The 22,868-nt window shown below is 31.8% G+C and overlaps 1 protein-coding gene across 1 annotated transcript; it reads right to left on the reverse strand.

Moving 5' to 3' along the window:
- Positions 1–8,054: 8,054 nt before the first annotated feature.
- LOC129312261 (protein ACCELERATED CELL DEATH 6-like) lies at positions 8,055–10,605 on the reverse strand. The gene is made up of 5 exons (XM_054954854.1): positions 10,083–10,605; positions 9,112–9,428; positions 8,895–9,011; positions 8,315–8,740; positions 8,055–8,156 (listed from the first exon to the last, which is right to left on the reverse strand). The coding sequence occupies exons 1-5, from the start codon at positions 10,603–10,605 to the stop codon at positions 8,055–8,057; spliced, it is 1,485 nt and encodes a 494-aa protein (XP_054810829.1).
- Positions 10,606–22,868: the final 12,263 nt, after the last annotated feature.

The following is a 22,868-nucleotide window of genomic DNA, read 5'->3' on the forward strand; positions in this document are numbered from 1 at the left end:
ACACTCTCTCATCTATCGCATTAGATTATTTTTAGAAACTATTCAAAGTAGCTTTTTAAAATAATAAAAAGAATTTTTTTTTTCAAATTTTGATTATTTTGAAAAATTCAAACAAGCATTTTAAAAACTCACAAAATACATTTGTTTTATCAAAAAATAAGTAAGTTTTTTTTTATGAAATAAGTTAAAACAAACGGGCTCTTAATAAGGCTTTCCACCAGTGTGTTATAGGGTGAAAATGTTAATTATTATGCAAGATATAGAAATATTGTTATAAATCCGATAGGAAACACTTAGATATAGTCTTTATCTTTATTAGATATTTTCAAGTCTCTTTGATATTTTCCTCAATTCAGGGCAAGTCAAGCACTCAAGAAGCGACTCTGGCTGTCACTAGGAATGCTTTTGTCTCTTTGCGAAAGCTATGTAACAGGATAGTTGATGTATAACATATTGTTATGCTAAGGTTGTCGTAAATTATTTTAGCTTAAAATTTGTTTTGTGTATATTATAAAATTTATTGTATTTTGAATATTATTAAAATTATGTAAATTTATGTAATTAATTATTTATTATGAGATCTATTAGAATACTTGTCATTAGAAAAATGACATTTTTTGGATTGAAGATGATTTAAATAACTTTCAATCCAAAAAATAACTCTTTTTTTTTAAATGGCACTTTCTATATTGATTATAACTAGAATTGGTATAAAAAGAAAACTTTATACACCAACTATATAGATAATAAATATACTTTCTACATCAGTTATAATTAGAACATGTGTAGAAAGTAGACATTTTACAACTGTTGTCTTTATAATTGGTGTAAATAACTTTTTACACAGATTATAAAACAGGTGTAAAAGGTCAAAAGTTTTTACACTACTTTTTTTTACACTAGTTTTGGAATTGGTGTAAAAAGTTATCTTTAACTCGTATAAAATGTGTTTTTTGCAATAGTAATATAATATAATTGATTTGAAAAAATTTGATTAATAAAATTGATTTCAAGTAGAATTAAAAATAGAAGGAAAAAAAGAATTCAAAATAGATAAAACTGTAATTTTATAAAATAAAATACATTTAAATACTTTTATTTATGGCTCATTTGTTTAAAATTAAGAGATTTTTTAAATAATTTAGAAGTTTTATAAAAAAATATTTTATGGAGATGAGATGTTATATGAAACAGGCATTATTTTATATTTGGTTATATTCATTTTTAAAAATTATTTATTATTTTATCATTTTAAATTTTTATGATATTTTTATATATCTTGCCTCTTTAAAATACTTTTTTATCTATTACATTAGATTATTTTTAGTAGCTACTAAGTAACTTCTTAAAATAACTAATTTTTTTTAGATTCTAATTATTTTTAAAATTTTAAATAAACATAATAAAAACTTACAAAATAGATTCTTTTTTAATAGGGATAATATTTAATTTAGATCCTGAATTATATGTTTATGGACGATTTGAACCCTAAATTTGTATTTAGTATATTTTAAATCCTAAATAATTAAATTTAGGACAAATTTACTTTCATTGTTAAATTAAAACAAATGTCCATTATTTTAAAAAAAAATAAGGCCTAATTTGGAATTTCTCTCAAATTTCTCATACACACTCTCTCTTACCTTATTTTGAAGAAAATTGTATATCATGATCCATTTTTTTAAAAAGTAACCAACGCTTGTTTTTATTTAATGGCAAAATTATTGTCAGTTTAATTGTTTAGGTTTATAATGTACCGAATACAAATTTAGGATTTAAATCACCTTTAAACTTATAATTTAATATCCAAATTGCATGTGAACTCTTTTTAAAGAATAAATAATTTATTTTTATAAAATAGGCTAAAAAAAATAGCCTAAATGCCATTTAGAGTGTTTGGAAATATTTTTAGAAAATCATTAATTTCACCTCTAAAATTGATTATTCATGTCAAAAGTTTGGACTCCAAACATGCACTAGAGGAAAAAACAGAGAGAAGCCACGTCTATGGACTCAAAGGGCATGGTGCGCAATGGGTGATCTTTGCCTTATTTACAATCCTCAATCCCACTCCTGCCTCTATCACATTTGAGTTCGGACGGCTTGCAGCAACCACAAGCTTACACTATAGGTTGGCCTTCCACTCTCTCTTCTCTTTTCATCTGTCGCATTCCTTGTTTGTTTGATTTTAATTACTGACAGGAAGAAATTGTTTTCTGTAATAACCATAAATTTTGAATTAAATAAATTTTTTTCCTAACTAATATTTTATTTAATTGTTTCAATCTAACAAGTGGACAGTAGTAATTTATTAGAACTTAAACTAGTAGTTTATTGAAAGATTTAAAGTTCAAATTTTCTCGAGTAATAGATTAATTTTATTTTGTCTTGATTATGAGAAAATTATCCAAAAAAAAAAGCCTTGTCTCTTATATTGTAATATATGAAAAAATTTATGTCCATCCTTGTAATTTTCTCAATCTTCCCATTTTAATCAGATTTTTCTCCTTCCTCTATCATTTAAACGATATGAACCTATGAGAGAGAGGGAGAGAGTGTTCGAAGTTTCCTTTCTTTTCTTCATCGATATGCTTCTCTGTATCTGGCCGTCGATTGCCGCGTTGCTGTCGTTGTCGCCTGCTATTCTTCTCTCCATTATCATTGCTGGTTGCTGTGGAGGTTGAATCACTGAATCCTCCTCCCCTGTTGTCCTCTTCTGCTTGTTCCTTCTTTTGTGTTGGTGCGAGTGTGTTTCTCTTTCTCCTTAGTTTTGGCAGTTGCATGTACATGGGGTGAGCTTCTTGTTTCTTTTCTCTTTTGTCTGAAGATCTACCATTTTCCCCTGTCTCTGACTGTCCTTGGTTTTGGCATTTTTATTCTGTTTTCTCTATTGGGGGTGGCTGTCGGTCACAGCTATGGAAGCTGTGACTGATCGGTGTGAGAGCCAGAAAACTTTGGTGCTCAAGGTCTTTGAGTCTCCGGCCGTCCTCTTCCTTTGTGAGATAGCTCGTTACTGCTGTAAGTGTGTTTTTCTGCTGCTGTTATGTGTGAGATTATACATATTTTTGTGTCCTACTGCTGCCGTACTGTTGAAAAGAAGAGGAAATTCAAATTTGAGCCGGAAATCATCTTAAAGCTCGGTAATGAGATACATATAGGTCAACTTTTGAGTTAAATTTATTTTATTTAAATTAATTGATAGTGAAGAATTTATTAGGATTATATTAGAAGAGATGAGATGTGATACTTGAGGAATAATGATTATAAGATGGTTGTCAAAGTATTTGAAGAAATTGAACTTAATTTTTGAATATCTATGGAGATTCATTAATTTTTATAGAAATATGAAATTTAATTTAAAAGTTGCAAAGGATATTTCCCTATAAAATTTATAATGGGATTTTTTTTTTAAATTTTTAAAGATGGATAGTTGTTGAAGAAATATTGAATGTTACTATTTTTATGAGTAGATTGAAAATAATTTATGTTAAGTGTATTAACCAAATGCTAGTGAGGATTTTTTTTTTCAAAAAATCTCAAATGTATTATAGTTTAATATTGGTAGTGAGTGAGGTTGGAAAAGGATTGAATAAAATTTTAATATGATTTATAGGGAGTTTGGAAGAGAAAAAATTGGATTACAGTTGAGGGGAGAAATTTGAATTCTGAAAATTTCAGATAAGTAGATAGTATCCAAACTGATTTTCTAATAAAATTTCTTTTACTAAAATATTATATTTGTATGCAAATCATTTTATAACAACAATGTGAGTATTTGATTATTTGTTGATTAAACTTCTTTATTTAATGAAATTACCTTTATTACTTTTGAAATGTTAATTATTCAACAAATGCAAGTTTGGACTTTGATTAGGGGATTTCATTTTGAAAAGTATTGAATTGCTATGGAAAAATGACTTATACAAGTTTGGCATTGAAAATGAAAATTTTATTTTGAAAGTGATGATTTTCTTGCATGTTTGAAAATGAATTTGAAGGGGACTTTATACAGAACACTGGTTGCTAACGATAGTTCCATTAGCCTTTGGCGCACTATAGTAAACAACTAGTTAGTTTGATTTTTGTGAGCTCTGTTCTCACATTTATTATTTGTGACTCTTATACTCACATTTGTTTTCATGACTTTGAGCCGCGTTTGGTTAGCATTACCCTCGTGGATTGTGTGTATATGTTTGTTTCATAGCTTTGGCTGTATTTGGTTACTTACCCTCGTAGACTATGTGTCCACGTTTGTTTTCGTGGTATAACCCACGTTTAGTTATTTACTCTCGTGGACTGTGTGTATACATTTGTTATTTATTCTGATAAATCCTTATAATTACAAGTTTTTAATTATTTGATGAATCTATTTTACAAGTTTGATTAGTTACATATTTATAATTATTTAATGCAGTTACTTGCTTTATTGAAATTAAATGATAATAACATTTGATATGATACTTTAATGAATCAAGATTTTATTTAAAGTTTCATAAAGCCCTTCGTGTTGAAGTTTATTAAATGTTTGTTTGCGAAAATTGTTATCTCTAGCACACATAATTATTTTAAACTTTCTTTTTATACATATTTAATTATTTATTATTGGGATGCTATTCATTAAAAATTTATTTTAGTCTTAGATTCATTAGCTGGCGCTAATCCTATTGTTGACCTCTAAAGGGCGAACAATTGTTTTAGGTGGTGGTATTTCGCTTAGTATTATCTTCTTTTGATATAAGCATTTGAATTAATGTATTTTATTTTGAAAGTAAAGTTAGTTAGCTCCACATAGCTTATAGCCAGGTTTCTATTGTGGTATATATTGTTTGCTGGCTCCTGATTGATATTATATTTTGTGTAAAATATTGATAGATTAAAATTTGAGAGATCCTATTTATTAGGGAGGTTTTGCCGAAATTTCTATAAAAATATTAAAATTTTTAATATAATAATTTTATTAAACATGTTATAATTTTCAGTACAAATTCAACTATGTTTTAAAATGAAAAAAAAAATTTTAATTTAGGGCTTAAGAGATGTGTGATATAGTTTACATCCCATACCGGTTACCCTTTGTTTTTGGAACATGGGAATGTCTCCAAAAGAAATTTGTTTCCAAATGTAGCATTTTCTAGTTGCGCTTGTTTAGTAGGTTATGCATCATAAGAAAAGCTTAACTTTGTGTTTATTTTTTGCTCTGGGATTGCTAGATTGGATGCAATGGCATCTACTTGTTTGATGAAATTCCTGTGCTTGAAATTCAAGTTATTGTCATCTCCATTTTCTTGTGCATTTGATAATTTTTTTCCCCTATCGAGTTAATGTCGTGTTAATTCGATCATATTTGAAGCTTATACATATTTTCCTTTGTATTGTAGTTTAGAAATCTTTGAGTGCCAAGTTTGTTGATACTAGCCGTTCAATTATGAAACATTTTTTGTATATGCTTGCTATGTGGTTAAAGAAGTTGAATCCGTCTCTATTTCTGCAACATTTACACAGCCTTCTTAACTTTAAACTTTTGTCTTTTCTTACTTGGATTTCTTTAAATGTAGATAGTGAACTATATTATCTTTATCGTGCTTTTACTTGAGCACTGAAATATCTGAAAAATTACATTCCCGTTGGGTGCCCTGTGTAGTCTGCTAGCCATGCATGGCCACTTTTGACTACTACTAGGATTTTACAAGTCCAATCGAGCACAAAAGATTAAGGTTTTGGATCACCCTAAATTCATGTAAATCTTATAAATTGTGACTGATGCTATGTGAGTGACTTATTAGATTGTTCACACCTTGATATCATATTTATTAATTAAACTGCTTACTCTTGCAGATATACATAATTCCATCATTGTATGCATGTAACTAGAAACTATATTTCGATATGTGTCAGTTTTAGGTACATGTCAATGATCTGTTAGTTTGTTTCATGTGCAAGTATGAGCAATTAGCAGAGGATATTGAAAGCTACGTAGGCAACAGAGTTTCCTGTGCCAACAGCTCCAATGCTATGAGATGAGCTGTATCCTTTAACACTATTTTTGTAGTTTAGACTCTAAGCCAGACAAAGAAGCAGACCACATGTTGAAATCTCGTGTTGAATTTAACGTCAGAATTTTGGAAAGACTGTTCACAATGGGTAGGCTTAGAATAAACTCATCTTAGTCGGGGTTAAACTATTCATTCCACTTTCAAGGTTCATAAGCTATTAATACCTCCCCAAATTCTCTATTTTTTTTAATCCAACATATCACAATTTTCTCATAGTTTTATATACATTTATTTGTTTCAATATCATTTTGGATAAATTCATGTGTTATAATTAATAAAACAACCTATGGATCCAATGACATCCATTTTTTTTTTCCTCTTTAGCCTCTTGTATGAGGAGACAACAATTAGTGTAAGAACATGTGGCAACTAAACAAATGGCTTTCTTATGAAGATTCGACTGCATTAGAGATCATTTTTGAGTCCTTATTTGTTTGATTTGATCTTAGATGTTTTGATTGAACATATTCAAGGAGAAATCCTAAATGTATATTTTTCACGGATGATATAGTTCTTATTGCAAAAACAAGAGAAGAGATTAACTGTAAATTTGAGTTAATGAGAAGAATATTGGAATTAAAAGGCTTTCGCTTGAGTAGAAGTAAGACAAAATATTTACATTATAATTTTGATAAGAAATCAATGAATATTAATTTGAAAATGAAATTGGGTGATGAGATTACACCTCAAGTGAAAAAGTTTAGATATTTGGGAGAAATTATTTAACATAATAGGGAAATTGATGAAGATATTACACATAGGAGACAAGTTGGATGGTTTGATTGGAGAAACTTTAAAAGAGTTATTTGCAATCATAACGTATCTAATAAACTTATAGGAAAAATTTTATTGAACTGTGAATGTTGGGCTTTAACGAAACAAAAAAAGCATAAATTTAGAGTAGCAGACATGAAAATATTGAGATGGTTGTGTGGACATATAAATAAAGACAGACAAAATCAGAAATTAGCACATATGAGAAAAAGTAGGTGTCACATCTATTAAAGGGAAAATGATAGAAAATCATTTGAGATGATTTAGACATGTATAAAGAAGACCACGAGAGGCACTTGTGAGGAGAGTGGCACAACTTTGAGCCTTATCAAGAAAGGTAGAGGAAGGCTAAAGAAAATACTTTTGAAAGTTATTGATCGAGACCTCTTAATTAATAATATTTTTAAAAACTTAATAAATGATAGAGTACAATGGTGTTGGATAATTCATATAGCCGACCCCACCTAACGAGATAATGATTGTTGTTGTTGTTATTGTTGTTGTTGTGTGCGGTTGGATGCATGAGGTTTGGATTTGAACTAAATCCTCCATTTGGATACATAAAAGTCTTTGAATTTGTATTTGATCCAAATTTAAATGCATGTTTTATTATAACTTTTTTTTGTAATTTTAAATTCCACCTAGACCTTTGTTATTTGAAATTTTAGCTAGTCAACCCTCTGTTTTGCTTCACATTTTCACTATGGGTGTCTGTTATTTTTGCCACTTGTCTCATCTCTCGTTCTCGTATCTTTCTAATTAAAGAATATAGATAAGCTCATTACTTTCAATCTCCTATCTCTATTTCAAATCTCAGCTCATCTCTCTTACTTTTATTTTTATTTTTTACACTATTTAAATAAAGAATTTTAAATACATGGATTTTAAATGTGAGATTTTAAAACTAAAATTTAAATTCAAATCCATCAATCCAAATGTTACCTAGGATAAATCAAACCAAACTTGAAAATTCTTCTATCAAATTAGCTAATGAAGTATCATCTCCAAAAAAAAAAAATTGAGCAATGAGTGGCAAACAGTTTATGATAATGGTCCACCTAAACTAGTATAATCAAACTACGACAAACTACACATAAAATATCAACTAATCCAAGACATGATCTATAAGATAAGAGCCAGACTAGTGCAATCTTCCCTTCTTTTCGGTTGTTATCTTTATTTGAAAAGTGGCTAAAAAGTACATTGTCTTACAAGCATTTTTGTTCTTCATTTAGTGCCCTGTTTGTCTATGCTCTTTTTTGTTTCATCCATCGCTTTCATCTTCTTAACCTTCAACTTTCCATAACTTCCTGAAATTGGGATGATCATCTTAAAAATAAAGTTAGAGATGTGATGAAAGAACAGAGCACGTTCTCCTAAAAGGAAATTTGAAGAATAAATGCACCCAGAAACATCAAAAGGAAGATGATTCCATTAATCATCACAGTGTTAGTGAGCTAGTAAACATTGCTCACTACTAGATGTACCGCAACCATGAATGCAACTGACATTGTAATCAGAGCCAAACTCGCCAAATATAAAGCAAAGTATGTGGCATTGAATGCTATATGGAAGTCACCAAGCTGAGCCCATAGCAGAATAGAAGACCCCATGGTAGAGCTATACATAGCTATCACATCACAAATTGTGAATAGTTGGAACATGTATTTGTTAAGAAAAGTGGCCATGCCTCTTTTCTTCATGTCTTTGTCATCAAAGCTATAGACACCACTAGGCATGGTAAAACCAACTGTGAAGGTTACAGTGGCAACTAATATTGCTACAAGTAAGATAGCGTTGACACGATCCTTGATCCATTTAATCTGAGGTGGTTCAGTATGTGATCGCCTGATTCTTCTTCCATTTTCACTCAAGGGGGTGCCAATAGATTTCAAGATTGTGAATGATAGAAACTGCAGATAACAGAGGGAGGAACCCTGTGATCATCCCTATTATTAAATAGTTTTTTATCTTTATTAGTAAAAATAAGAACAAAGATGGATTGTATCTTTGTTGAAAATTACTAGTTCGTGATTAAAATAAGTGCAGAGATACATCTAATCATACCTCTCTAAAAGTTGGTGGTGTCCTCCTCTTGAGCATGACAATATCACGGGCTGTCATGCCTTCTTTATTCACTAGGTTGTTGTTGAGTCTCTTTTCTTGAGTCAGCAATAGCAATATCTTCAGGTTCAAGTGTTTGGAAGCCAAATGCAATGGGGTATTCCCATTCTTGTCTCTTTTGTTTGGTAGCTTCTTAAGCTTCTTTTCTCTTAATATATACTTTACTACTTTGTCTTTTCCATTTTTTTGCTGCAATATGAAGGATATTTTGACCTTTTTGATTCAGTGAATCCATTGGATCAAACCATGGTTTTTGTTTTTGAACAAATTCTTCAACCACATTAACGTGACCTTTTTTGCAAGCAATATGGATAGGAAGATATCCTTTCAGATCCCACTCTAGGGCACTTGGAGGACACTCATTTAAAATTGTACGCACAACTTCAAGGTTTCCCATGGATGCTGCTAAATGCAGGGCTGTCCCACCTCTCTGGTCTTTCAAGTAGATTAATTCAGAATTTTTTCTCAGTATTTTCTCTGAAATGCATGAAATTAGAACAATAAAAAACTAATGTATTTGAATTGAAAAGAGGAAATGGAAGGATTTTTTAAAGGAGAATTAGAACAAGCTAAATGCCCATGTCAAAATCGTTCCTTATACATTTTCTGCTCTCTCTCTCGCGCTCTCTCTCTCTAGAGCCATAGTCTTATAATCTTGCAATTATCATAGGTTTAGATGTTCATTTTTGTGAAACTGATATAACTTCACTGAAATCAGAGTAATTCATCATACCACAGTAAGTTTTTTTCCTGTTGTTGGGGAAGCCTCGAAATTTATGGCACTGTCTGTCACCCAACCCTCGAGTCTCGACTAAGGGTTGAAATTTATGTTTGCTTATTTGACCTGCACAGAATATTGTATAAAAGTTTAAACAGGGTTGAAATTATTGGCACTTTCTTTCTGATTCCCAAAAAAATAATAATAATGATAATTGGCACGCACTTTCATTTTGCTCTGTCAATTTTCAACTAGACCATTTCAGTTCACCTTACCTGAACTCACAGCCATAATAGCAGCATGGAGTGGGGAGGTTTCATGGTGCCTCTCTCGATTCTGTAATGGAGCTTGCAGCAAAAGATCAATAATATCATCATGCCCGGTCTCAACAGCCAAGTACAGTGGTTATTTACCTTCATTATTCAGATAATTTGCCACATCTTTATCTGCTTCAGACAAGAGACGAGCACCGTTAAGATGAAGTTTCCACACAGCCTCATGCAATGCCGCGTTTCCAATCTCATTCTTTATCCTCAACAGATTCATCTCTGTTTCATCATAAATTGGGCTTCCAGAAGAAAGCCTTCCTTCTGCATAACAGGTTAGGATTATATTGATTAAACCATCGCCCTTATTTCTAGCAGCAAGATGAAGAGCCGTATTTCTTGCTATGTTAGTCCTTGTGATTAGTTGAGGGAAGTGATTTGCAATTAGTCGCAAAATCTCTTGGCTTCTATTTTGAACTGCTAGGTGAAGTATGGTGCTTCCTCCACAGGTTACTTGCTCCACGATGTCTGATGCATGCATTTCATCCTCCGAAGCCAATTCCTCTAACACTGTAAGGAAATTAGACACGTTATCGGACACATCTCTTCTTTTAACAGCCCAAAACAACTCAGGTGCCATTAATTTTGATGCTCCGAATTCTTCCTTCATGTGTTTTGATTCTGAAGGTGCTGGAGGATTCCCACTAGTAAGTTTTCTCTCTCGATATTTCAAACCCTCTATTCTATTCTCCCATGTTTCTCTCAGAGCTTAGAATTGATAATCTAGGAGTTGTTGTAGAATGACCCATTAGACCAGCTACTGCACACTGTTATTGTATCAAACTAGCATTTATAGGTCTTCCTTTAAAAGTAGTCTAGCTGTGAAGTTTCCAGGTAGCGAAAGCTTCATGCAATGTGTGGTGAAAGACATAAAATATAGTTTAGATTCTCATGTCCGCAGATTTTGTGAAGACTCTGGAAGGAAGGAAATGTCCATTGCGTTGCGGGGAAACCCAACCACTCATACAGACATTAACACTTGTGACGTTGCACGGTAGATGCATTATTTTCAAAATCCAAATACTCCACCAGTCTATTTGATTAAAAAAAATTAAAACTAAAACTAAACACACTAAGACCAACGCCTAATGTGAAAAGTAAATAGATCCGTCCAAGGCTTTGAGGGTTCTTAGAAGCTCATTTTGAAGAGTGAGTTTGTTTTTCTTCATGGATGAATCACTTTCTTACATGAAGATTCCTCTAAATGACTTAAGACTCTCACGCTCAGGATTTTGTGAGGAGTCTCAGTCCGCTACATTGTGGGAAATTCAATTACACAAGAAATCCAATGTGGAGGCATCCACATCTAAAAACCATGCAGGATTACATCTTACGGTTGGGCCCAACGAGTATGTTCCTTCCTTGTATGTGTGTAGATAGTTTGTGGTTGTGTTTTGGGACAATAATATAGAGGTTACAAAGAGATTAATTAATTTAAATTAGGTCTTAAATATCAAATTTTAAGAATTTAAAACTCAATCTCTCAATTTTATAATTCCGTTGTAATGAGTTTATAATTGGTATTGTAAATTTTAATAGGAAAAATAAATTTTTTTATTCTTTAACCATGTTAAAATTTAAAAAATAAGTTGTAAATTTATTACAACGTAATTGGAAGATTGAGAGATTAAATTACAAGTTTTTAGAGTTTGATATTTAGGACTTAATTGAATTAATTAATCCTTTTGGGATTTCTTTGCCATTCTCCCTTGTGTTTTTTGTACTAACTTTTTTTTTATAATTTAATGTATTTGATCTTTTAATAAAAAAAAATGTGGAGGCATCCGAGTTACATGTATTATCTTCAAAGTGGAACAATGTTTTTCAAGTGGAATTGAAAATTGACTTGTAAATGACAGTGAGCCATTTTTATTGTTTAGGAAGTTAGATGGGTAAACAGTTGGCATAATAATTAAATAAATAATATATGTATATACATAATAAATTTAAATAATCCACTGTTATAAGGAGTTAACAAACTCACATGGCAACATATACTATGGAACAATTAATTAAAAGTAATATGAATGAATTTTAGATAACATTTATCATTTTTTTATAGTCCTTTATATTAAATATTAGGAAAATATCAGTCAAGGACCTTAGAGGTTATTTATATCAAAAAAGGATTGTAAAATTTTGAAACTTCACTACAGTCTCTTGATACTTTGCTAAAATTAAGTTTTTATAGGAAAAGATTATATTACCCTTAAATTCTAAAATAATAAAAAAGACTAAAATGTATAAAATCCCATTGAACTTTGAAATAGTTTATAACTTACTCACTTTTAAAAGTTTAAAATTAACCCTCCTAACCTTTAATTTTTTTTTTTGCAAAACCCTCTACTGTTAATTATGTTATTTTTTATGAGGGTTAAAATGTCATTCAACTAAAAAATATTATTAAATAAAAATATTACATTGAATAACTATTTATAATAAATTTTTTATATTTTTTGGATAGTTGAGGCATTGATAATAGCTAAAACAAATGTTATTATCACCATATAAAATTTTAAATATTTACTTTTCTGTTAATTTTTTTATATTTTTTTGTTATCATAGTTTTCTAGTATTAAAAGATAAATTAATCTAACATGATAATATTTAAAATTTTAAATATTTTAACTATGTGCATTATATTAATCTAACATGAAAAATATAAATAAAAATTTATCTTTTAAAATGATAAAATTATGCACCATTGATAACAAAAAAAAAAAAGGCATGGATAAAACTAATATAAACATAAATATTTAAAATTTTATATGGTGATAACAATATTTTTTTTTGTTATTGATGCCTTAACTATCCAAAACATACGAGAAATTTATTATTAATAGTTATACATTATAATATTTTTATTTAATAATATTTTTTAGTTGAATGACATTTTAACCCTCATGAAAAAATAACATAATTAATAATAGAGGGTTTTACAAAACAAAATTAAAGGTTAGAGGGTTAATTTTAAATTTTTAAAGGTGAGAGAAGTTATAAACAACTGTTTCAAAATTCAAGAGGTTTTATACATTTTTGCCTAAAAAAATTGTGTGTGAGATTAACAACATGTCATTTGAGTTTTGACAATATTTCATTCGTGCTTAACAATATATTCAAATTTTAACAAAACAAAAAAATTGACAGCAAAAGTTTAGTGGAGCAAGCTTTCACCTTACATAAATAACAAGCCATTCAAGTTTTGACAATACTCTATTAGTGATTAAGAATAATGCATTTGGACTTTAATAAGATAAAAAAAAACTAAGCATAGGTTTAATGGAACAAATACTTACCTCCCATGAATAACAAACCATTTAAGTTTTGACAATAACTCATTTATTATTAACAACAATACATTTGAATTTTAATAAGATAGAAAATTGATATGATGAGTTTAATCATATAAGTATTATTCTTTCATTAACAAGCATTCATTCAGATTTTGAAAATAATTTATTTGAAATTAACAACAAATTTGGACTTCAACACACAAGCTTGTTATTATTATTTTAGACTTTAGGGGTAATGTCATCTTTTCCCGTAAAAACTTAATTTCAACCAGCTACCTAAGGGACTATAGTACAATTTTAGAATCTTACAATCCTTCACTGATATAAATTATCTTCAGAAGTCCTCAGCTAATATTTTCCCTAAATATTAAGCTAAACTATGTAAAATTCTTATGAATTTTGAATTAGTTGCACGTAACTTTTTTCATCTTTAAAAATTTAAAATTAACCTACAAAAAATATCAAATTTTGCATCCTAATATTGAACATTGATTATTTCAATTAAAATTTGAGCATATCCAATTACTTTCATGGACCTATAGACGCACATACGGGCAAGCATACAAACATCCAAATGTTTTCGCCTCCTGTTCCCAATCTCTTCAGTTAGATTTTCATATTAAGGGTAATTGAAAAATATCATAAAAGACTAAGTACTATGATAATATTGATATTTTAAACTGAGGGATCAAATTGTACGGTTTGATCTTTGTAATCAAATGTTCATGACAGCAATGCAACTGTTAAAGATTGTTTCAATAAAAGAACTTCAAGGACATGTCTCTTTTGAGTTGGCCAAAAAAAAAGGACATGTCTTGGTGAGCATATCCATTTGCTTTCTTCTTCTACCTCTTGCCCTTCCTTTATATTTGCATAAAATTACATATAATCATAAAGAGTTGACGTGTCTATGCTAATAATCATTCATAAAGTTTATAGAATTATTATAGACCATTAATGAATTTACAGTGCTAAATCAAAGGTATTCTAGTCAGCTAGTCTTAATAAATAGTGTGAAAGGAATACATTAGTATTTCTCTTCCCAAAATGAGGTTGAAATCAAATCATACTAAAATATGGAGATATTTTATTAGTGTATCAAACCAGTCACTATAATGCCAAAGTGTCTAAGCAAACATTCTTGGCTAAGGCATAATTCCCAACAAAAAGTCCAAATAAGCAGGGTCTTCCTTCTTTTAGTTAATTCCTTTCTTGAAAAGCAGGTAAGAAAATGGGATGATCTTTTAGTATCTCTATTCTCCTTTGCTAGTGTTTAGATTTGTCTTGTCCTTTTCTAGTTATTTGAACACTTTTTCTCAGTAACTTTCCTCCTTAACTTACCATAACATCCAGAAATCGAATGATCATCCTAAATATGAAGTGAAAGGGATTATACAACAAAAGAGGACTTGCTCCTAGGGGGAATATTAGAAGAATATAAACTCCTAGAAATAGAAGTAAGGAAGATGATTCCAATAATCATCACAATGTCAACTAGCCAAGAAAGATTACTCACAACTAGGTGCACACCGGCCATGAATGCAACTGACATAGTAACCAGAGCCAAAACCAACCAAGTATAAAGTAGAGTATATGAAGGCCACACCAACTTTTAAATGATCTGGTGTTTAGTCAAAGTATTTTTTAGCTTTAAAAATTCACTATGGGATCACTTCCATTGAATTTGGGAAATTCAATTTTGGTGTGACAGGCATACATCTAGGCCACCATGAGGCATCGTCGTCTTCATTTTCTTCTTCCCATTGAGAACGAGGTCTTTGCATCAGAGTCTTCCCTGTTACCAAAGTTTCAAGCAGATGTGGCTTTGATTGCAGGTACTTTATCTATCAACACTTTAAGCGTCTCAAGTCTGGATGCTATGGTAGCTAATGGGTCTGATAAAGAAGCAAATGGATTTTTTGAGGCTTTAGGAGGTGATGGGTTGTTGGATGAGCTAGCGGGGAATATTGGAAAGCATGGTCACCATCTCAGACAAGGGTTTGATGCCAAATTGGTAAGTACCAAAATAGTGGGCAAAAACAGTACAGGATATAAATCTATTAATAAGTCTTGTAGAGCAAGAATCTCACTCAAATAAAGCTCACCAGCCAAGGTAGGCAAATCTCCAATGAATGAAAACATTCTTTATTTCTCAATATGACCAGCCTTGATGATTTCTAGCCTATTTATAATGCTGAAGCTACATTAAAATAATTAATAAATAATAGAAACAAACTCAAATGCTGGTGAACCTCCTAACAACCTTTGGTCCACTTATTTAGCTAACAAACTCATGAACAATGTAACAAATATAAAAAGCAGAATGCACTAGTTCAAATCTGCAGAATCTAGCTTCCTCATCTTTCTTTGATAAGTAAAATCAAGTGAATTATGTTGACTAGGTATGCTATCAATCCCTTGCTAAGGTTCACTGCTATCTTTATCCTCTTTTGTTGCTTCCAATGCATTCACCCCCTTCACCTTGACATTTTCAATTGGCTTAAACTTACCATAACTTCCAGAAAATGGAATGACCATCCTGAAAATGAAGTAAGAGATGTGATGGAGCAAAATAGGATGGGCTCCTATAGGGTATATTAGAATAATATATATGCCCAAAAACATCAAAAGGAAGATAATTCCAATAATCATCACAATGTCAGCGAGCCAAGTAAGATTACTCATTGCTAGATTTACTATAGCCATGAATGCAACTGACATTGTCACTGTTGCCAAACCAACCAAATATAACGCAAAGTATGTGGGCACTAAATGCCACATGAAAGTCACCTAATTGAGCCCATAGTAGAATGAAAGACCCTATTGTTAAACTATACATAGCTATTGTATCACAGATTGTGAACAGCTGGAACATTTTCCTATTAATCATAGTGGCCATGCCTTGTCTCTTTGTGTCTATGCCATCAGAACAATAGACACCACCTGGAAGTATAAAACCAGTAGCAAATGTTACAGTGGCAACCAATATCACTACAAGTAAGATAGTGTTGACACGGTCTTTAATCTACTTAATTTGAGGTTGTTCTGCTTGTAAATGCCTGATTCTTCTTCCCTTTTCACTCAAGGGAACCCCAACATTTCTCAAGATGGAAAATGATAGGTACTGCACAAGATACATAAAAACATCAAATCTATATCATTTTTCTTGCATCATCTCTATTATTGACACAAGGTTTAATCATTGCTGGCTTATGGTTTAGCTTAGAATCAATTTTTTTACTTATCGCTTAAAGTATGCCCTTCAATTTATGTGGTTTTGTTGTATTACCACTTAATCACCCGTGGTGTTTTGAATCCAAATTTCATAGAAATAGTCATGTTAATTAATGATCAGTTTTATTGAAGTTTATTTCAATTATACTCTAAACAATTCTATAGTTTTATAAAGCCCTTATTAACATGTCAACTTAATCCTAGTAATAGCTTTCAAAGACAACAAACTAGTTTAAAATCTAAATGATACCTAAGTCTGACAATGAAGTCTTTCGTTGTTTTAATAATCACCTGAATTGTTTAAAATTTGGATGGACAGTATATAGTGGGAAGTGGTTAAGTGATGATACAAACTATAAAAGAGCTGACTGACATTTTCATCTTTGTTAGACTTAGTTGTAGGGGCATAGATGAATTATATCATACCTCTCGAAATGTTGGTGGAATATTTCTTCTTTGGAGGATAATATCACGGGCTGTCAGACCTTCATTATTTACAAGGTTGACGTTCATTTTTTTCTCTTTTGTTAGCAGGAGTAATACCTTCAAGAATAAGTATTTGGCAGCCGAGTGTAATAGGGTATTTTCATTATTGTCTTTCTCATTCAAGAGATTCTCAAGTTTCTTCTCTCTTAAGATATACTTTACCACTTCATGTTTTCCACTCTTTGCTGCAATGTGAAGAATATTTTGACCTTTTTGGTTGAGTAAATCCATAGGATCAAACCATCCTTGTTGAACAAGTTTCTTAACCACATTAACATGGCCTTTCTTACAAGAAATATGAATAGGAAGATAGCCTTTTATATTCCCCTCTAGGGTGCATTGGGAACTTTTCCTTATGATTTCGCTTACCCTCTCAAGATAACCCACAGATGCTGCACAATGAAGTAGCGTCCTGCCTTTTTGGTCTCTCACATATATTATGTCAGTTCTCCTTAACAATAACATCAGCATAATTGATTAAAAGACACACATGAAGGTAGGAAAAAAGATCAAAAACTATTCAAATATAGATCAAGGTTAATCAGTTTTAAGAAATTTAAGTTTCATGTTCACTCTTTCCAAATATTTCCCACTTGGGGAGCTGCTTAAGATGTAGAAGATTTATGAATTTTAACCTTAAATGAAGTTCAAAGAAATTAATCATAGACCTTTATTGTGAGTTATTTCTGCTAGTGTTGATGGTGGTCTTAATGGTGGTGTTTTATGGTTCCTAAGCCAACCCTCCACCAAGGGTTGAAAAGCATGTGCTGTCCTTTGTCCTGCAGTAATTGTTTGTGTAAAAATGTCAGCAAAGAAAATTCAATTGGAATAAATGAAGCAAAAAGTGCAAAAATATTATATTAGTTCAAAATAAAAAAATTGAACAAGCCACTAGAAGCCATCTCAAGTGACAAAAATAGGGTGGATTGCGGGTCAGGAGTAAAGGTTGAAATCCTCCTGATGTAATCAAAAATATGTTGCAATTGAACGGTTAAAAAATGAGAGGGGAAATCCAACATAGAATGACTGGAATTGGAAATGAAAATTCTAGGGATCATTGAAAGCCTGTTTCATTTATCTTTACACTGTGTTTGACTATTGGATGTGGTTCATTGATGAATGGTTCTGTCACTCGAGCATTTATTGAGCTGACATGACAATAATTGATCATACGTAGGGAAAGATTTTCTTCATTCAATTTTTTTGTGCATATTTTTTATTATCATTCTTTGTGCTATGAACTATTAGTTTACCAAATACTATCTCCCAACTTAGGAAAAAGTGGGAAATTATATACTCTACTTATATAAATAGTTATTTACAATTTTGATTACGTACCTGAATATTTTGCTAGAATAGCTGCATGAAGAGGGGAGGATCCTTGGTGCCACTCTATATTCTGTAATGGAGCTTTTCACAAAATTTAAGCAACTCTAATGTTTCCACTCTCAACAGCCAAATACAGAGGTGATTTACCTTCCTTGTTAAGAAAATGTGCTACAACCTCATTTGCTGCTGTAAACAAGAGTTTTGCCATTTTGATGTTACCTGTCATCATTGCCTCATGCAGTGCTGTGTTTCCATGCTTATTCCTCATCCTCCATAATGCTTCCTCATTTTCTTTGTTCACAACATGCCTCGCATAACAAGAGAGGATATTTGTGATTAAGAGAGGCTTCTGAGTTCTGGTAGCAAGATGAAGAACCGTATCTCCTCTAATGTTTCTCTTTGTGATAAGTTCAGGGAAGTTATCAGCAATTATGTCTAAAATCTCTTCGCTCCTACTGTTGGCTGCAAAGTAAAGCATGGTATTTCCAGCACTGTTGACTAGTTCCATGATGGAAGATACGTGTATTCTATTCTTCATCACTATTTTCTCTAACAATGATATGAAGCCGGACATGCTCTTCTAAACTTCTGGTGCTTGAAATCTCATCCTCAGTGACTGTATTGTATCCTCAGGAAGCCTTCTGAGATTCCTATCTAAACATTTCAAGTGTTCTATTCTCTGTTTGAATATATTTCTCCGCCTTTGAGCCTCTGTAATTGAAACAAGATCCATTACAAACACAATTATCGATTGTTCTTCTATCGAATGTAGCAGCTATGATCAAATTTTTTACCAGAAGAGAGATTTAATATGTGAAGAAACTTTGTCGTTTAGTTCAACTACTTTTTATTCCCAATGGTGTCTCAACATTGATCCCGTCGTGTGCCGTCTGTTTGATTAATAGAAGCAAGCTTCGAGGCAAAGGCAGTGGCATAAACAATGCCATTTTAAACAGGAAAAAAGATGGATAACTAAGTAGTTTTATTATTTGCAAGGGACAGATTTTTCTAAACACTTGAATTTTAATATTAGGCAATTGAATCACGTATATATTGCTCTTTCTCACACAAACACACTAACATAAAAAGGCATACATGTGCTTGAATCAATCAAACCAACCATGTTATGCTGTATAGTTAAAAACCTAGAAGCCACCTGTTATATGGGAAATTTCATGGTTTTTTCTTCACACACACACGCAAATAACTAAGTAGCTTATCATGTAAGGAAATATTGTCCCTATCTCTCTGGACAAAGGAATGTGCTTAGAGAATATCACACAGCATAGTAATTTCTATAAAGCCAAGGGAAACAAAAGAAACAAAAGCTACAGTACAACCTACAAAAATAAACATTAACCAAAGAAAGGAACCTATAGTACAACATGTAAAAAAAAACAAGAGCAAGCAAGAAAAACCTATGGTACAACCTACCAAAATAAAAACAACAAAAGCAAAATCAAAACAAAACAAACAAGCAAAGAACCTAATCATTAACCAATACCAACTATAGAGAAGCCACAGCCCAAAATGTCAACCTCAGTAGCAGAATTCGCAATTGTAATGGGAAAAGTTCAAATCAGCAGTAGTCAATAGCATAGCTCAGAGAGGATTGCGGTTGTAACTCCCTCTTTGAAGCAAAGGCTACAACAGCATCACCAGTTCTATTACACTATCCAAAGACTAAAGAGAAAGAAATGGTACTCCTCTCAGCCTATGATCGAAACTATCCTATAAGACTTGACAACTCTGCCAATCACAACCCTTGGAAGATCCAGAAGAAATGGCTTTGAAGAGAACTTCATTGTCCATCTCCAAGCATACTTGAAGACCTGACCATTCCTTCGCCAGTTGAATAGCTTTGTTCACTGCTAAAGCTTCAATCTATGGCACAGAATCAATAGACACTGCTTCAGACCAACCCTTGAGCATAGAACCATCAAAAAAGATCTTCCAATAACTCAAATGCCACCCAAACCATTGTCATCAGAGAGCCATGTACATTAATTAATCTTGACCATCTCTACCAGGGGACGTTGTATCCAATCTGGCAATTGGTTCATTATTCTGAAGATGAGTCTTGGATTTAACTGTTTACAATTCTTATAAAGTTTATTTTCTATCAGGTAACAATGGTGGGAGCAAGAGTGTTTAAAATTCACTAATTCTGTGATGACTTCATAAATTGACATTTGTGATAAGGTTCATAATTTTAGCCCATTAAGCCATGCAATTTATCATATTAGCCCATCCCTTAAATTATTGCTTCACGACGGAGATCTATTATGGGGAATGTGATTCTTGAGATTCAATTTTTGTGTTTCTAGAAGACTCATAACATCATTATTCTTCATGAGGTTAATTACTATCTGATGTTTGAAATCGAGGATAGCAAACATAAATTGGCTACTGAGTTTGTATATATATAAAGGTAAATTAGATATCTTACTGAAGGTACTTCTCAAGATGGGCTTTGTGACAATAATGTGAAGAAGAATAAAATGCGTTGTCTTTGTGTATTTCAGTTTATTCATTTCATGAAGAAAAATTGCACAAACTACTCCTCATAGAGGAATAATACCAATTAATCAACTAAGTCTAAATATATATAATTTATTCTCTTAATTTTTATTTTATTTTTGTTTGTTTTTAATTAAAATGTCGCAACAGACTTTAATAATTTTTATTGATCATCTGGACAAGATATAACATTTAAACTGTATGTCTTCAATAGCACATAATATCGACCACTTTTTATTAGGCCTGATGAAATATCTACCACTTGAAGTCTTGAACCGAATGTTTGTACATCATCTACTCTTTTCTTCTAATCAATTCTCTTTTTTATTTAATCTTTCTCTGTTTGAAGGACATTTTACTTTCTTGAGAAGATATTATTCTCATCACAAAAACACCATATTTGACTCCAGCTTGCTACCTTTACATGTTCAATTAATTTGGCGCTATCAAACTTGCATTTCGTAAATTATAAGGTCTACTCTTTCTCAGCTTGAAGGACATTTTACTTGCTTTAAACACCATTGGACCTCTAATGTCTTGCAAAGGATTGTAAACTGTAGGATTTGAAGTGGACTCTTGATTCCCATCACTTATGTTGGTGTTCTCCTCAGTCTTTTCCTTTCCTTCTTTGAATACTTTTTTCTCTGTAACCTTTCTGCTTAACTTACCATAACTTCCAAAACTGGAATGATCATCCTTAATATGAAGTAAGAGAGATTGTGCAATAGAGGAGGGCTGGCTCCTAGAGGGAATATCAGGAGAATATCAACTCCTAGAAACAGAAGGAAGATGATTCCAATAACCATAACGATGCAAACTAGCCAAGAGAGACTACTCACTACTAGGTGCACACCAGCCATGAATGCAACTGACATAGTAACTAGAGCCAAACCAACCAAGTATAAAGCAAGGTATGTTGCACTTAGAGCTATATGAAAGTCACCTAACTGAGCCCGTAGCAGAATGAAAGACGCCACGGTGGAGTTATACATAGCTAATTGTTTCATAGGTTGTGAACAGCTGGGACATTTTTCCGTTAAGCAAAATGCCCACTCCTGTTTTATATGTCCATATCATCAGAGCTATAGACACCACCAGGCACAGTAAAGCCAACAGAAAATGTTGCAGTGGCAACCAATATAGCTACCAATAAAATAGTGTTGACACGATCTTTGATCCACTTGATTTGAGGTGGTTCTGTATGTGAATGCCTGATTCTTCTTCCCTTTTCACTTGAGGGTGTCTCACAAGATTTCAAGATAGTAAATGATAGGAACTGCATGACACAGATAAAAACATAAGATTTTTCACTTCCTTTCCCTAACACTTTCCTCGTATCATCTCTATTATTGCCGCTAGGTTAAATTACAGTCCACCTATAGTTCTGTTAATAATAAGTTTATTCACTTGTGGCTTAAAGTATACCATTCAGCCTTTGTGGCTTGTTTTAATTGCCACTTAACTGTACTGTGATGCTATCATTTCAAGTTTAAGAGAGTTAGCCACGTGAAGGCCATATTCCGATCCAAATTTAATGTCATGATCAGTTTTATCGATGTATGTCTTAATAAAACACTGAACAATTCTGCAATAACCCAGAAAATAAAAAAAATAAAAAAAATAACAATAATAATAAATTAATTAACTTAAAAGTGGTGATATATATATATATATATATTTTTTTTTTTTTTGGGGTAAATTCATTAAGGTACACTGACGGTTGAGCGGCAAGCACTGTTGATATTAAACCTAAGGTTTCTCAAGTTCGAATCCTTACGCAAGAGTGGGATTATTTTTAATTTTCAACCTTTATAAAATTACCATTATGTCGCTGGCACCATCAGATATTTTTATCCCCTTCCCCACTCGGTTTTCACGACAGCATCGTGGGGGAAGAGAGAGAGAGAGAGAGAGAGAGAGAGAGGTTTGAGACCAGAAGCTTCGTCCTTGTCTTCTCCTTCTTCCTATGCCTCACCTCATCGCCGGCACTGGAGCACCAGAGTTCTGTCCC

This window comes from Prosopis cineraria, unplaced genomic scaffold, assembly GCF_029017545.1.
Source record: "Prosopis cineraria cultivar Desert tree isolate PC_DT_omini unplaced genomic scaffold, ASM2901754v1 PC1, whole genome shotgun sequence".
NCBI classification, from domain to species: Eukaryota; Viridiplantae; Streptophyta; class Magnoliopsida; order Fabales; family Fabaceae; genus Prosopis; species Prosopis cineraria.

What these genes read in the sequence shown, in the direction of transcription:
- LOC129312261 (XM_054954854.1), bottom strand. Translation starts at nt 10,605, where the DNA reads ATGAAGGAAGAATTCGGAGCATCAAAATTAATGGCACCTGAGTTGTTT. An exon ending in CACCACCAACTTTTAGAGAG is followed by an intron (nt 8,741 to 8,894) that starts GTATGATTAGAT and finishes TGTTATCTGCAG; the next exon opens with TTTCTATCATTCACAATCTT. An exon ending in CAGTTGCATTCATGGTTGCG is followed by an intron (nt 8,157 to 8,314) that starts GTACATCTAGTA and finishes TTTATTTTTAAG; the next exon opens with ATGATCATCCCAATTTCAGG.